Consider the following 16,835-nt stretch of genomic DNA (forward strand, 5'->3'; position numbering starts at 1 on the left):
TTGTCTATCTTTAAGCATCAGCATTTATGCACTTGAAAAGAGCAGTTGTTCTCAATTGTTTAGACTCCAAGGCCTCTCATTGTCAAAGACAATATTTGAAGTGATTTTATAAAAATAAGACAAAACATGTGTTTTAAAATATTAAGTGTGCTGAGGCCCACTAGTGGGTCACAGGACCCTTGGTTGAGAACCACTGGCATAGAGTAACTTTCTAGCAAAAAAACAAACAAAACAAAAACACACCTTTAGATGTCTCCAGCCACTCCTGTTTGACACTGTAGCGGACCTGAGCTTTAGGTTGACTCTCAGGCAGATGGCACTCGATCACCGCGGTGTTCCCTTCATCCACCTCAATCTCCTGCTGGTCATCTGGCTCAAAATCACGCAGTTCTGCACGGAAACACACAAGAATTATCATACAAAGTTTCTCAAACATATAGTATATTTAATAAAATAGGAAAAGCAATGGTAATCTTCAACGTCCAAATGCCGGTTTCAAAGTTGAAAGCCTCTTTGTATTCAATTCAGGAAACTGAGAAGCTTTAGAGTGCATATGCTTAGGACTTTTACTGGGATATCAAATGGGCAGACACCCAATAGCTCTGAAAAACAGAGACAGAAAGTCTAGCTTCCTTAAGCTCAAGTCAGCCCAGGCTAAAATGAGGTCAAAGGCTAAAGGTCACCCATCTCTTGAGTTTCAAGAGAGGAAAAGCAGTTTGGATTGCAATAAAACTGAATAACTCTAAGCGAGTCTGTGTGTCATTCTGTGAAGGGAATATTTTCCAAAGGCAGACAGGGAAAATTGCTCAGCGCTGTCCTGAAAACCCCCGAACTTAATCAAATATCTCCCCAACTGTTCATTATTCCTCTCACAAATCAAATTGTTTCATTGTTCTCCAGAGTTTAGATATATTCCTTGGCGTCTGAAAAGTCTCTAAGTTATGTACAACAGAGCCAAATGATCTGTGAGGTAAAGATAAAAAAAAAAGAAAAAGCTTTTTGTTAAGTTTTCCTGGAAGCAAAGACATACAATGATGGATGAGAAGAGCAGTTAAATAATCAGGATCTGATAAACTCTCTGACACCAGCTGCATCTGTAATCTGAAAGTAATAATCGCCTGGTTTTTGAAGTGAAATGGTTTTTGAAATCATTTTTTGGGGGATGAGAATTCCAGGATATGAGCAGGGTGGAGAATGTTTTGGGGAAAAACGATCCATTTGCTAAATCAATCAGGGTCTTTTTACAGCCCACCCCTGCCAGCAATCTCGCACCGCCCCACACCTCTCCTAAATTCCTCAGTGAACACCTTTAACCCCTCCTCTGACTGACTCCCCCTTCACCTCCCTTTCCTCAAATCATTCCTCCTCCCTTCAGGTGTGTAAGAGGGGAGGAAAAAAGAGGGAGAAAACATTTAATAAACATTTTGTTAAAAGTTTTAATAAAAATGTAATAAAAATAAAATAAGCAAAAAGTTTTTAAATTGGAATAATATTTTACATTATTACCATTTTTACTGTATTTTTTATCAAATAAATGCAACCTTGGTGAACATAAGAGACTTCTTACCGACCCCAAACTTTAGAATGGTAATGTATAACACACATATATGTAATTATTTATTTGTTCTGATTATTTTAAAAGGAATAGGTCACTCAAATTTTAATTTCCCATTATTTTTCAGTAAAAAGAAAAAAGTGTTATGCAGCTCCAATCATTCAATAACACTTCATAGGTGCTCTTAAGCTCCAAAAAAGACAAAACAAACACTCCAAAAAAGGCACCATGATTTACCCTAAAAATCTGTGAAAAGGATCATAAAAGTGGTCTATACAAGGTCATGTCCTATATTTCAAATATACTAAAGCCCTACAATAACGTCATGTGAGAACACGGACGCCGCCTAGAGAATTTTTGCCAGCATATAAAACTTCATTTCAGTCTTTTTCTCACAAACATATCAAATAACATTAGAAGACTAGGAATATAGCACACGGGTCGTATGGACTACTTTTATGCTGTGCATGCCGAACAAATGAAAGTGGCAGACTACAAATTAAAACTGTGAAACAAATGTTTTTTATGTTTCTAATATGTTTGTATTTATACGTGAGGAGGTAAAGGGCGAATGTGTGATTTGTTTGCGTGTGTGCGGTACATTCTAAGTCTCCTGGAGAGCAGGGAATGCTGGGAGCCGTGCAGAATTAATAGTATTTATAAAATAGATCAGACGAGTTTCCAACTCCACTTGGCAAAGCTTTCATACATGCTGCACGGTTACTTAGCATTCATCATTTTTATGTCTGGGGCCACAGAGCCTGTGTGTGTATGAGTGCTCGTGTTTATATGACGTTTAAAACTCGTACTGAGATGATACAGTAACTATTGTGTGGAATATAGTTGGCCAGACTACACGTAGCCCTACAGGATGATAAAGAAAAACAGGTTCGCCCAAGAGTTTATTGAGAATTTGTTACGCCGTGTATTAAAAACATATGTGAAGAGGTGTGTTTTTTGTGCGAGCGAGAGAGGGGGGGGGAAAAAAAGGGAGAGAAAGAGTGCTGAAGGAATGTTTCTTGGCTTGAAGGACACGGGAGGCTCGCTTGTCTTTGGAGGAATTCAAGAGGAGAGTTTGAAATAATGCTCAGGCAGGCAACGGCCTCCCTGGTGGGAGACGCTTCAGACAGGATTCCTACAGAGACAGATACCAGGGAGAGCCAAGCTCTTTCACAGAGCAAAAACAAATGGGCAGAGCTTTGAAATGTGGAGACATGAGACAACTTCAGGCTCGCGATCACACGCAGCGCCCTCCCTGAGGAACCGTCCAGTCCCTGGCAGACTAAGGGAGGAGGTCTTTATTAAATTAGAGAGAGGGGCCTACGTGGGATCATCAGAGACGGGGGGCCCCGGCTAAGAGCTTGCATCTGCACGCCCCTAGCTCTCGACTCCTAACTCATAGACCTTATCAATTACATCTCACACATGTACGAGAAGTCAAAGTAAAAAGAAGCTGAAAGTTAGAAAAAACAAATGCGCATTGAGAGGACTGAAATCCAATGCACCATTAAATGCCATGAGTGGAAATGCAGACAGTTTGAGAGAGCAAAGACAGGGGGGTGAATGATGTAAAGCATGCCTGCTTTGAGAGGTGAAAACGGTGTCAAGAATCTCATGTCGCGTCTCATCTTGACAGAATATCCTGCCTCGACTAGTCCTGCCAAACCTGCGCTCCTCACACTATCACACAAACAAGCGTGCATCCACACACAGTTCTTTAGAATTTCGTATGTGGCACATATTCCCAAAACAAAAAATAAAGCTAGATAAATTTAAAGTTTCAAAATTTTGAGAAATCAAGAAATATTAAAAATTAGCAAGAAATGTAAAAAAATTCAGCATTTGTTATAGGTCACAAATAAAAACAGGCTAATTTGTACAGACAGTCAGATGTTCTCGCTTCCATTGAAGTTCAAGATGTTCTTTGGATTGTTCTCAAGGTTTTATACAAATTATCCCATAATTTACTCACCCTCAAGCTATCCTAGGTGTATATGACTTTCTTCTTTCAGTCAAATACAAAGTTAAAAAATATTCTGGCTCTTTCAAGACTTATAATGGGAGTGAATAGTAACAGATTTTGAAACCCAAAAAACATCTATCCATCATAAAAGTAATCCAGGGGGTTAATAAAGGCCTTCTGAAGCAAAGCGATGCGTTTTTGTAAGAAAAATATCTATATTTATAACTTTATAGACTATAATCACTAGCTTCCGGTAACATCCGTCTGCACATTCAAAGTTCACTCTTCTGCCGAAATCGACTCGTGTACGGAAGCCAATGATTCTAGTTTATAAAGTTATAAATATGGATATTTTTCTTAGAAAAATGCATCGCTTCGCTTCAGAAGGCCTTTATTAACGCTCTGGAGCCGTATGGATTACTTTTATGATGGATGAATGTGCTTTTTTGGGCTTTTAAAATTTCACTCCCATTATAAAGCTTGGAATATATCTCCGATTTTGTTTGACTGAAAGAAGAAAGTCATATACATCTAGGATGGCTTGAAGGTGAGTTCAAAAGTTGGGGTCGGTAGGATTTTATACATTTTTTTGAAAGAAGTCTCTTATGCTTACCAGCACTGAATTTATTTGATCAAAAATACAGTAAAAACAGTAATATACAGAAATATTATTACAATTTTGAATAACTTTTTTATTTTAATATATTTTCAAATTCTGTGATGAATTAATAATTCAAAAGAACAGGATTTACTTGAAATGGTTATCTTTAGTAACATTATAAATGTATTTCTGTAACTTTTGATCTATTTCGTGCATCCTTGCTGAAAAGTATTTTGAACAGTAGTATATATGCATGCACAAACTCACATTTATCTCATTATACTAACAAAACTCACAAAATTCACTCACTGTTACTTTTTCTGTCTTTCTTTTTTTGTTCTGTCTCTGTGTAAGACGACAGAAGCAGTAGAGAACAGGGAGGAGGCCCTTTGCTAATGGGGCCCGTGGTTTCACCCGTACACACACACGCACAGGCATATGGTGGGTCACATTACACCCCCCTTCCCGTGCTCCAACACTGACTAACTTAGGGCAAACACACAAAAAACATACACACACACCAGCAGAAGAGCTTGGCCTGGAGCACAACCACACACTGTAGAGCCCTTTGAGTTCAGCACAGAAAATTTTCAAAGTACCAAGTAACTGGCATTTGCAAAAGTGTGTGTACTCACTAGCTGCAGTAACGTTGGCTGGCACGCTAGCACAGGACCCGACGCTGGTGGTGGCCACACACTGGTATCTGCCTACGGTGAGGTTGGTAAGGGAGGGGATGTAGAGAGAACCGGGCCGCACCAGCACTCCCAGCTCCTCATCGCCCCCAGCTGGCAGCTCTCGGCCGTTTAGACGCCAACTGATGTTGACATGGTTAGGCAGGGCGCTGCAGCGCAGGGTCACGCTGCCCCCCAGTTTCTGTACCACAGAAAAAGGCTCCTCGGTGAAGACTGGGACATCATCTAGAAGAGAAAGTGAGGGAGGGTACATAAAGTCTGAAGTAGTGAATTTAGGAATAGGGGTGCAGAGCCAGTGGTTGTTCTGTAAACAAATCCAAAACAAATGACGATAATAGGTGCTGGATCTGAGTCCAGCTTGTTCCAGCTCAAATGAAGCCAACTTCATAATGTTTTAGTGGAGCAGAACCAAGGTGTCAGAAACCACCTCTAATAGCAGCACTATCCTGCAGGCAGCACAGCAGAGCACCCAGGGCACAAAGCGCTCGAAACTTCCGCTTTCTTTCCCAGGGTATCCAGTCCAATATCCCAGACATCTTCCATACACTTCCCCTGTAAGAAAGAGAAACAGGTTATCAACTGAAAATGTAGTTAGCGTGACATTAAATTGGGCATATGGAGAATATAGAAGTGAGTCAACAAATACACATTCAAACAAGAATAGACCAAATTCAGAGCATAATCCATTTACAAGTCGAGAAAGCTATGCACTACTTACTTCAAAGACAGAGAAACTAAAGTAAGCACTTTTCAGGGGAGCACTCTACATGAAGACACACAATACCCATTCAAATGTTTGGGGTCAGCAAGTTTTTTTTTAGTACTTTTATACAGCAAGGACACATTAAAGGTGCAGTGTGTAAATTTAGGATAGGATCAATTGACAGAAATGCAATATAATATACATAACTACGTTTCAATGGTGTATAAAGACCTTACATAAAGAACCGTTATGTTTTTATTACCTTAGAATGAGGCATTTCTATCTACATACACCACGGGTCCCCTTACGATAAGTCACCATTTTGCGCCGGCAGAGATGAAATACAGCAGCCCTAAATGTACAAACTGCTCTACAGAGCGCGTTTCGTCACTATGTTGTTGTTGTTCTTCATCTTCTTCGTTGGTGGTTTTAGAGGCATCTTGCATCGTGACTATGTTGAATACGCACAAAGAAGTAGTAGTAGTCATCGTTAGAAGAAAGAAGAAACCTCATTGCTTGACAGGCTACTCTCTACTGTCTCAGACGACGACATCTTTGTCCTGTGTCGGCCACCGTAGCTTCTCTATGTGCTTTGAAAGGGAGAGGTGAGCGGTGGACTGAGCAATTCGCAACCTCACCATTAGATGGCGCTAAAATTTACACACTGCACCTTTAAATTGATCAAAAGAGATGGTAAACATTTAAAATGTTACAAATAAACGTTATCCTTTTAAACTTTCTATTAAAATAACTCTTAAAAAAATATATATATACACCACGGTTTCTACAAAAATATGAAGCAGCACAACTGTTTGATAATAATAAATGTTTCTTAAGCACCAAATCAGCATTTTAGAATGATTTCTAAAGGATCATGTGACACTGAAGACTGGAGTAATGATGCTGAAAATTCCGTTTTGTCATCACAGGAATAAATTACATTTTAAAATATATTATAAGGTTTAACTGAGATTTCAAAGTGTGTACTGTCTCAACCAAAAATATGTAAAGAATAGGAATCTCTTTCAATGCGTTTTAAAATCCTAGGTCAGGTCTTAATGTATAAAAGAATCATGTGATCATTGACTGTAAAATTACTTTCTCAATGTGATGACGGTCTGATTCCATTTGCTCACTTTCATTTGGAATGACCCTACGAGTAGCGCCTTCAAGGGTGCAAAAATGGCGTTAATGCAACTCCTGAATCAATCTTTCCTTACAAGTTCTCAGAACTCATGCTGAAACACACATCCGCTTGAACCCACATGCAGCAGGACGAACTGTTGAGACGGGTGCCCGGATAAGAAGAGGGGGAAATATGAGCCCCCTCAATCAGGTGTAACCGATACAGGCGGGTTCAAAAGAAAAAGACCTGCACACAAAGAACAATGGTGCGGGGATGATATCATTTGTATTTTCTGGAAATATTGAGTAGTGAAATGTGTTCTTGACAAAGACGCAAACCGAGGGAGAAAGAGAGCAAGTGGAGAAGAAGAGAAAGAGTAATGGTTAGTGTATTAACAGTTAATGCAGGAAAGGGAGCGTTTCTCTCCCTCGGCTCTCATTGCCAAGTTTCCCGAATTCTTTCCTGTCAGGTTAAACTAACAACTTCCCGTCAGGAGGAGGAGGGTGGTCCATTGCTCCCAGACTGCAAATCTCTCCCTCTCTCTCTCTCTCTCTCTCTCTCTCTCACACATACACAAACACACACAACTCTACTCCCATCAATTGTAAGTAATGATTAATGAAGGCTCACAGAAAGATTGAGAGCTCAAACATGGGAGGGAACCACACGATGCAACTCTAGGAAAAAAAAGAAAAAACTCTACAAAAATAAATGAAGTCTGCGTCTTGGGATTCAGAGATGTTTTTCTGGAGCTGGTAGGTACATAGCCATTAGCTATTAGCCAAACTCTGCTGACGGAATAGAATGTGTGCCATTTACAGACTTTGGGGTTGGCCCTAAATAAATGTTTTTCCGTTTCCAACACCAGAAATAAACAAGTCATGCTGTCTGCATAATGCTGCAGAGAGATGTTATTTAGTCTGACTGATCTGGAAATGTTGGACTAATCATTTTAATTACCGTATGTGTTAAAACACTGATGGATTTTGCTGTCCGATACAACATTAGCTTGTTTGTTTCTCATCTCTGAAGTGGAAAGAGCATGATGCCGATTCCAGGCACACCGGGGAACCTCAATGTGTAGCTAAGATCATTTTGAACCTAAGCAAACACTCAACTTGACAAGCAGGCCAACAACTAGTTTCTACCACATTAAGTGAGCACTTAGTCAAGTTCTCCATGTTAAGTTAAAGCTCTGTGATTCATCAGCTTTAATAAGGTCAGTGATCGGCTCATATCACTGCTGGCTTCAATATTACAGCTAACATGAATGATTTACTACAATGTCTGATACTATCTAACTGACTAAGATTTGTAATACTACAACTACATCCATTACTACTACTGTAGGTGCAGATGATTGTTTCAGTTGTGTTTTCACCACAGGAAGTGATGGAAGTACAGTCAGTTGCTGAACACCTTGGTGTCAATCATTCAGCCAATGAAACATTGAAAATATAGTTGCGTCCCAAATGACGCACTATACACTATGCACTTATACACTATGTACTTGTGCACTATGCACTCATCCATGTAGTGCGTGAATTATAGGTAATTTTGTCATTTAACAACGGAGTCCGATCCTCCCCCCTCCTCTACGTAATTAAAGCTGCGACAGTCGAGTGCACGAAGTGTCCAACATTCCACACTTCGTTTTTTCCGTTAATTTAGTGCATCATCCGGGTATTTAAAGTGTACTTTTTCTTTTTGGAATTTTCAGTGTGAACGCACTACTCGCACTATTTATACTTAAAAACGTCGTAGAATAGTGCATAAGTATTAGGACGCACCTTATGTCTTTCTACAAACTTCCAATGGACAAAAGAACAGACAAAACATCAATAAATTATTAGAACGCATTCCATCGATAAATTATTTTTTTCTGATGGACTGCTCTAAAACAAAGTTCAGATTTGTAATTGCAACATTTTTATATTTTTCAGAGAGAACCTAATATTTAAATGGAAATATTTTTCCTTGCAAATAACTCACTCAAAATGAGGACCGTGAATATTATTCTCACAATCTTTGAAAAATCTCATTTAAGTTTAGCCAGATATATAACATTGCCATGACCATATTTTTAAACCAACTGTGAAGTTCTGTTGTGTACCCGAGTATCAGCCAATTAAACACTGAAAATACATCTTTCAACAAACTTCCAGTAAAAAAAAAAAATAAAAAATAAAAAAAAAAACCTGCAAAATATTAGTAGAACTCTTCAATATTTTTTTCTTCTTCTAGACTGGTTATGAAAGTAGTTCAGATTTGTAATTGCCCAGCCAATACTTTCGCTAGATAAATAAATAAATAAAAATTTAATTTTAGCAACATTTGTTAGAAAGAAATTATTAAATATTAGGTTCTTAAATAATTTGTAAAACAATTCTCACAATTGTAAACAAAATCTCATATATGCTGGCCAGATATATAACTTCACCTTGATGGATAATGACACTCTGTGGTAAAAAAAAAAAAAAGAAGAAGAAGAAGAAGAAGAAGAAAAAAAAAAAGTTTTTCTGCTGTTTGGTGTTTTAAGGTTTAAGGTTTAAAACAATGCATTTGCAAATTCATAAGTCAACACTAGGACTGTCAAACGATTAATCACGATTAATCGCATACAAAATAAAAGTTTAAGTTTGCCTAATATATGTGGGTGTACTGTGTATAATTATGTATATATAAATACAAACACATCCATGTATATATATATGAGAAATATTTACAAGTATATGTATTTATTTATATTTTTATATAATTTATATTATATATAAATACAATTTTTGTACATAAATAACATATTTCTCTTAAATATATACATTAATATGTGTGTATGTATATATACATATTACTCACATATATTATGCAAACTCAAACTTTTATTTTGTATACAATTAATCGCGATTAATCGTTTGACAGCCCTAGTCAACACCATTGCTGAGTACTTTCTCCTTAAATTTGCAGTGAGCCAAAGACATTCTCAAAAACGTGATTTGAAATCGCTTTTGTTCGTCACAAACATACGTACTTGTAACCAATCACATCAACTTGCCGGTGGGCTTTAGCATATCATTAACTATGCTCTAAAGCAGGGGAGTCTCAAGAGAGGCCAGGTTATCCTGGTATATTTTTCTGTTGAAATGAAAAATCGAGTACATTTAGCAACATAGCAGGTAAATTATGTACATGATGTATATTACGATGTAATGATGAACTATACGCCTTTCTCCACTGACTTTCTATGATGTCCAAAATGTTTCTAAAGATACTGATTTTTCGAAGGCAGACTGAGATGGTGAACAGAAACATGGTTTGTGTAACATTAGCAACACAAATTTTTAGCCATTTGATAAAGTAGTCAAGCAAAAGGCTAATCATATGAATTACCGTTATATGTCCGACGTTGTACAGAGTGATACATAAAACGCATTACCATTCTGATATGTCGACTTGTAGATGACCCTGTATAATTCACTCTTCCACTTCTACTAAAACAGTTACTGGTTCAAACATATATGGCTGAATTAAACTATTATTTCCACTTGCCATTGTGCAGCGTTTACTACAATAATGCTGACCGAGGGGATCAGGTATTTTGAGCTTGTGTGATTGGGTGGAGGCGGGTCTAATTTGCATATTCATGGTTTGTGTGCACTAAATGAAGCAAGGTTGTAGAGTTACATTCAAGCTATTTTAAGGCATGAAGATTTTTTTTCACAGGAAAAAATGTTTAAATGTGTCATTTTGGATGATACAATTATTGACTACAGGGGGACTTTAACCAAATATCAAACAACAGATTTTGCAAGTACAACCAACTTGAAAACCTGGGCCATCCTTATTGATGAGCTCCACTGAATTGTAGAAATTAGACTAGATGCGTGCATCAAATAAAATACTTCATCTACTCAGACTATGAGGCTCTTTGCAGCCAACAAAGCTGTGCTGTCAACAGGAACAGGACAGCTGCCCTATAGGTTTGGAAAAGGCGGCAATAGTCTCTCCTTGGCTGTCAAGCCACCTGTCTCAGGCGTCAGAAGTTATCCCCTTGAACACACACGCTTTATTCAGACACACATGTGCACCCCAGCTCATGTCATCACCTTTGAGACAAACACTTCACATTCATATCAAGTCGCAACTGTAATGGAAAATAATTTATAGCGCTGCCATTTTTTTTATTCTTCAACAAAGGGCGCAGGGGCAGGGAGAGTCAAATTATACTGTAAGTGAAAAATGTGATGCCGTGTAAGTACGTGACCCCTTTAGAGAGCAGAGATCACATTGATCTGAGCATCTGGATAAGGGCTGTACAAAGGCATGTGCATTTAGACTCTGTTTATAGGAGAAAGAAAGAGACAAAAAGCATAATACTGAAGTGACTTCATAATGCCTCTTTGTCACTAAATGGAGTCCTTTCTTCTAGGGCCACTCTGGTCACTATTGTCCTCTAGCCTGTGTGAAATTCATTTTGACAACCCTACTAATTGGATAAAACTGCTCTCTGCCGGCTGTGGGCCTCCTTCATACCGTTCACATTCCATCTGCTTTCCACACAGAGGGAGGAGAAGAGTAACGAGGAGGTGAGGGGAGGAGGTGGGGTTTAGCTCCTTCTGAATATTTATCACCCCGCTCCCTTCACCCTATTTATGTCCTTCAGACCCCCCCCCCCGACCCATCCTCGATTCTCCAAACATCACAATACCCCCCCTTTAGATAAACACATGCGGTGTCAAGTGTGAGGAGTGCTGGGTTCAACTGCCCGCGCGGGCCCATGGCCCACAATGCCGCAGCGCATATCTACCATGCGGGAGGCCCGTTGCTCTGGGCGACGGTAACAGGCAGAACGCACCTTAATAGAGTGGAGAGTCATTGTAAAGCAGTGAGCCGGCGCAAGGACAATAACCCCACGGCCCCCTGTGAAAGGAGAGACGTTTCTCAGAAGGGCCAGAGGAAGAGCTGATGGGGGCCGCTCAATGGACAAGTAAGGGCTGCCGTTTTGGGATGGGGGGTGGTGGTGGTTGGATAGCCAAAAGTGGTTAGTGGATATGGGGGTGGGTGTAGGGGGGGGATCTAAGCTTTTCCAAATTAGAGAGTGGATGTCAACTGGTGATTGACCGAAGAGAGGGGAACTTGGGATGGTGGATGATGTAAGTTTGCTGGCCATTTGGCTGAAGGAGCCAAAATGAAGAAAGTACAGTTCAGAGGTAGAGTTCACTGAAATTACGGCTTCCCAACAGATTAACATCACACTTAGCATTAGGACTGAGTGATGCAGCTATAAAATAATCTCTCACTACTTTTTACCCTTTCACCTATCTTAAAATTTATGCTCTGCATTGGCAGAAAATATATTTTTTTCCAATCAGAACCACCATTTTGACCAGACTTCCACTGATGTACAAGAGTTCAGAAGTTTGTTTTAATGTTTTTTTCTGCTCATCAAGGCTGCATTTACTTGATCAAAAAAACAATAAAACAGCAATACTGTGAAATATTATTACAATTTAAAAGAGTCTTCTTCAGTGTCACATGAAAAATCAGAAACCATTCTAATATGCTGATTGGTTGCTCAAGAAACATTTCATATTAATGTTGAAAACAGTTGTGCTGCTTAATATTTTTTGTGGAAACCATGATTTTTTTTTTTTTTTTTTCTTCATAGATTCTTTGATGAATGGAAAGTTCAAAAGAACAGCATTGATTTGAAATGAGAGACAATTGAAACATTTTAAATGTCTTAACTGTCACTTTTGATCAATTTAATGCATCTTTGCTGAATAAAAGTGTTAATTTCTTTTAAAAAAATCTTACTGACCCTAAACTTTTTAACAGTGGTGTACATGTAAGTAAATTTAAACATTGAAACAAACTGAACAAGGCATGTTCCACACTGCTTTTCAGTAAATGAACAGAAGCAAGAATTTCATTTCTTTGTGTTAATCTAAAAATACACCACAAACAGTAGTATTTACCTAAATATTTTTAAAAGCATTGTAATAAATGAAAATGCAGTGCAGAATCTTCTGTAAACATTTTTGACTGATTACGCGCAAATTAATAATTTAATCAGAGTTATGAATTGATTCACTGAATCATTTGAACTGATTCACAGAAATTAATCAAAATTATCTGAAGTTTCAGGGATACGATTAAAACACCACAAGACAAGGAAGGACTGTGAACTTAATAGCCAATTAAAATGTGCATTGAAATCATTGCAATAATTTAAAGTACATCTCCAGCTAATTCATCATGAATAAATATCACTCTCAGTTCACCTGCTGCCAAAGCCATGACTTTACCTTCAGGGCTCTTCACCATCACTAATCTTCTGGAACATTCTCATGACTCTCAGAACAGATTAGCAGGTGTAAGCAAAGCAGAATCTTTTCCAGTACTGCCTAGACTTCCACAATTCACATCAGTCGTTCCCATGCCGGAAAATTAAACATCAAAAGCACCACTAACAAGGCCAATACCCCCACAATCACCGTACCCTTCAGTGTATTAATGAGCAACATCCACCATTGCCCAAAAAATACAATAATGAGACCCACTCAACGGATTAACGAGCAAAAGATCGAGCCAAGTCCAGGGGCTCTAATCAATTAAGCACCCTGATATTTGCATAATTCATATAACAAGGCAGCATTAACTAACACACGCTAATTATTGGGTTCGGGCACTTTGAGTAGGATGGTCACGTGACCGCATACCTCCGTTTGGCCAGACGATGGGAACTGTCAGTTAGGATTAGACTGACTCTGTTTTCATGCTGCTACCCACCAAGGCAGGTATTATAAGAGGCTCAGTTCACAAAAATAATCCATTACAAAACTGCCTTGGTGATGCTTATTAGGAAAATATTGTCAAGTCAGGCAATCAGTAAACAGGTTCAATGAACTTAGATCACTTCACATGCATCTTACAAATGAAAAAAAAGTCACTGGCTCAAGAAAACAGTCAAACAAAATAGCTAAAAGTTGATTGTGCCTTTACAAATATACTCATTAAACTCAGAAAAGATATGAATGGATCTGGAATACATCCAAAAGTATGTAATATATGAGGTGTGTGTGTTTTCCAGAGAGAGTGATCATAGGCATTAGGATTTTCACAAGGACCTAAAAGCTGCTATAATTTAAATAAATAAATAATCACTTTCATAATAACCAATAGCTTAAATACAGACCAAACTACAACATATTCAAAAAACTAACTTTTACACTGACTCAGACTTTCCAAATCATGGCCAAAAACTTCACAGAGGACAAACGCCCTGGCTCCACAAACACTTTAGGCATTTTAAGGTTCTTTATAAAATAAAGAACAGCTATTAATACAAAACATATTTTCTTGTAAAATCAGACGAAGCTTATAGCTGTGCAGATGAGCGGTCTGAAGAGAGAGAGAGAGAGAGAGAGAGAGAGGGAGGGAAGAACGGAGGGGCCCCTGCTGCTCTGGCAGCTTTTCCATCATAGTGAATGGAACCAATTATAAATCTAAAGCAATTTCTCCACATTATTCAACAGGAACTCAGTGAGCTTAGACTGCCTGCGTGCTCGCCAGCAAGAGTCCAGTGCCAAAGATTGGGGAAAACAGGCAGAAAGGGAGAGGACATTAAAATATGCAATAAAAATAAAACATAATAAAATAGTTTATAAAGTACTCGTGCAATAATGCCCTGTTGCTTGAGCGAATGGCTGTAAACAGCACTGATACAAGCAAAACAGTCGAAAAAGCAAACAAAATAGGACATTTACAGCTGAAAAGTGTCTAAAATGTCTTTTAAAAGGTTTATTATGGTTAAGGTCAAATAACTAGGTCTTTCAGAGCCATAGGTCTGGCTTTGGCAGAGAAAGCCCTTGTCAACTGTAAACACCTGCAACATCCATGACCACACAGTTTGCAGACACATCAAAGAAACACCAACCACATAATAAACAAACCCTAAACTGCAAAACAATACAGTAGCCTTTGGCTTTTGAACATTCCATGGTGTCCAAAAGTCATAAAGATGAAGAAACAAATCCTAATTTAACAAAACAAAACTGCTGTGCTGATGGACGTCACCGGCGTCAACTCTTCAAACGTTTGTATAATTTTTGCTTTTAAAAGAAATTAATACTGATTCTGTACATTCAAAGACTAAACAGTTATTTTACTCTGTTTTTGATCAAATAAATGCAGCCTTGGTCAGGATAAGAAAAAATGAAATTGAAAAGTGCACTGTAAACCCAAATAAGTTGGCAAAACTCAAATTTAAGTTGAGAAATTCAAAATTTAAGTTAGCAGAACTGACAGATTTTTATTTTGTACTCATACATTTTAATTATACTTAACTTAAAATGTTTGAGTACACCAATTCATACATTTAACTTAAAATTATCATGTAAGCTCAATGTAAACATTTTTATTAGTTTAAACTTAGCCAGCTATAACAAACTAATTCGGAAAATGGTAACTTGCTTTGTTTGTTAACAATAGAATGGTATATCACTTGCTGAATGAGTGCAGCAATATAAAGCATTTAACATACTTGTTATCAAACCAAGCCTCATGCACCACTTGTCACCATGATGTTAACTCTCCAATAACCCACATTAACAGAAACTCTTCCAAATTAGCATAACAAAACATTAATCACTACTAAATCTCCCACTTAACATTAATCTTGTACAAAAAACATTATATAACACTTACTTTCAACATTTACTCTCCCTTTGGAGTGCCATGGGCAAAGAATGCTGGGAAATAGGAGTTTCAGTAAAACTTAAGTTCATCTAAATTAAAAGAAATAAGTTCATAAAACTCAAAACAATGAAACCGTTCAGTTTACTTATAATATATAAGTTCAGTGAACTTGAAAGAAAAAGAAAGTGCTAAATACTCAAAAAAGTTAATTTTACTGAACTAATTTGTTTAATTTAAGTTTGTACAATTAATCATTTTGAGCGTTAGGGTTTACAGTGTTTAAATTGCAGGGCAAAAATCATACAGCATAAGTAATACAGCTCTCCCTGTGTTTAACACAGACAATTTTGCTTAAGTATTTTTAAAGTATTATTTTCAGATGGCATTTTACTTCAAAAGTGATTGACAAATTTAGTATTATTCAGAACATGAAAGTGGCGTACAACCTATACTCAACAGATATACAAGACAACTAATGGACTGGAGTCTCTGTGTGTGTGTGCGTGCGAGAACGTTTCAGAGCATGTGTGTGACTGACAGTGAGCTATAGCTCTCTGAAGGCGAGTTATCGAGAGAGTGTGAACGGTCTTGTGAGAGTGTCTCCATTACTCTGTGCTTGTCAAACGATCCTTAATCTTTGTACAAATATCAGCTTTACACACACTGAGCTGTTTGTCTGCAAACAGTCGCTGCTTACTTACCAGGGTCTGGAGTTTATCAATGATCTCACCGCCTTGCAACAGACACGGACAAAAACAGCAACGTGCCACTATGTTTGTGCGTTTCCTTGATGTCAGAGACAACTCTGGTCAAACACGCGCTTGACACGATACAGTTATCACAATGACTAGTGAATTGATATTCGCGAGAGTTTTAGAGTAAAATTAAACATATGAAATGCTCAGGATTTCCAAGAAGACAAGCAAGCAAACATGAGAAAGTAAACCAGCCCACCTGGATGTCCAGGTGTTATCATGGGCCTAATGAAATGGAGAAAGCTCTGAAACTAAATTACCTCGTCCAGGTGCGGTCCCAACAGAGACTTTATACTTTAGAGGCAATTATTCTTCACTGCGGGCTAAAAATTGCCTCTTGACAGCTGCCATACTTTTGAGCTTTGGATAATTCAGAGCGCGTTTGGAAATAGCAAACCGACACGCCGTGCATTCCACTATGAGAAGATAATCCTGATTGGAGAGCATCTTTTACCCGCACACACACACACACAAACCCGCAGATTGTTGCCTTCGGGCTGTTATGACTGCATGAATATACCCGCTGAAACAGACATGAAAGCCGACCTTAAGGAGTTTTTTATTACACAGCCTTCTTCTGCAAATTAACAGAAAAGTTACACCCTTTAAGAAAACAATAAGTCGGTCCAAAAACCTCTGCGGCAACAAGAAACATATACGTCCAACGAGACTAATCAGCTCTCATTTGTTCACACACTAGAAATCAGTTCATGATTTCTTATGTCTACAACCCTGTTGTATAT

General features: G+C 38.1%; 1 protein-coding gene across 2 annotated transcripts in view; it reads right to left on the reverse strand.

Moving 5' to 3' along the window:
* Window positions 1-16,835, reverse strand: part of boc (BOC cell adhesion associated, oncogene regulated) — a 30,644-nt gene that overhangs the window by 11,544 nt on the left and 2,265 nt on the right. For both annotated transcript variants that reach the window (XM_048174650.1, XM_048174649.1), the window contains exons 2-4: window positions 5,239-5,363; window positions 4,755-5,036; window positions 244-390 (exon numbers count right to left, since the gene is read on the reverse strand). In XM_048174650.1, the coding sequence (XP_048030607.1) occupies window positions 244-390; window positions 4,755-5,036; window positions 5,239-5,347 (538 nt within the window). In that variant the 5' untranslated portion in view covers window positions 5,348-5,363. The remainder of the gene's footprint in view (window positions 1-243; window positions 391-4,754; window positions 5,037-5,238; window positions 5,364-16,835) is intronic.

The sequence above is a fragment of the Megalobrama amblycephala genome, linkage group LG22 (genome assembly GCF_018812025.1).
Source record: "Megalobrama amblycephala isolate DHTTF-2021 linkage group LG22, ASM1881202v1, whole genome shotgun sequence".
Classification (NCBI taxonomy): Eukaryota; Metazoa; Chordata; class Actinopteri; order Cypriniformes; family Xenocyprididae; genus Megalobrama; species Megalobrama amblycephala.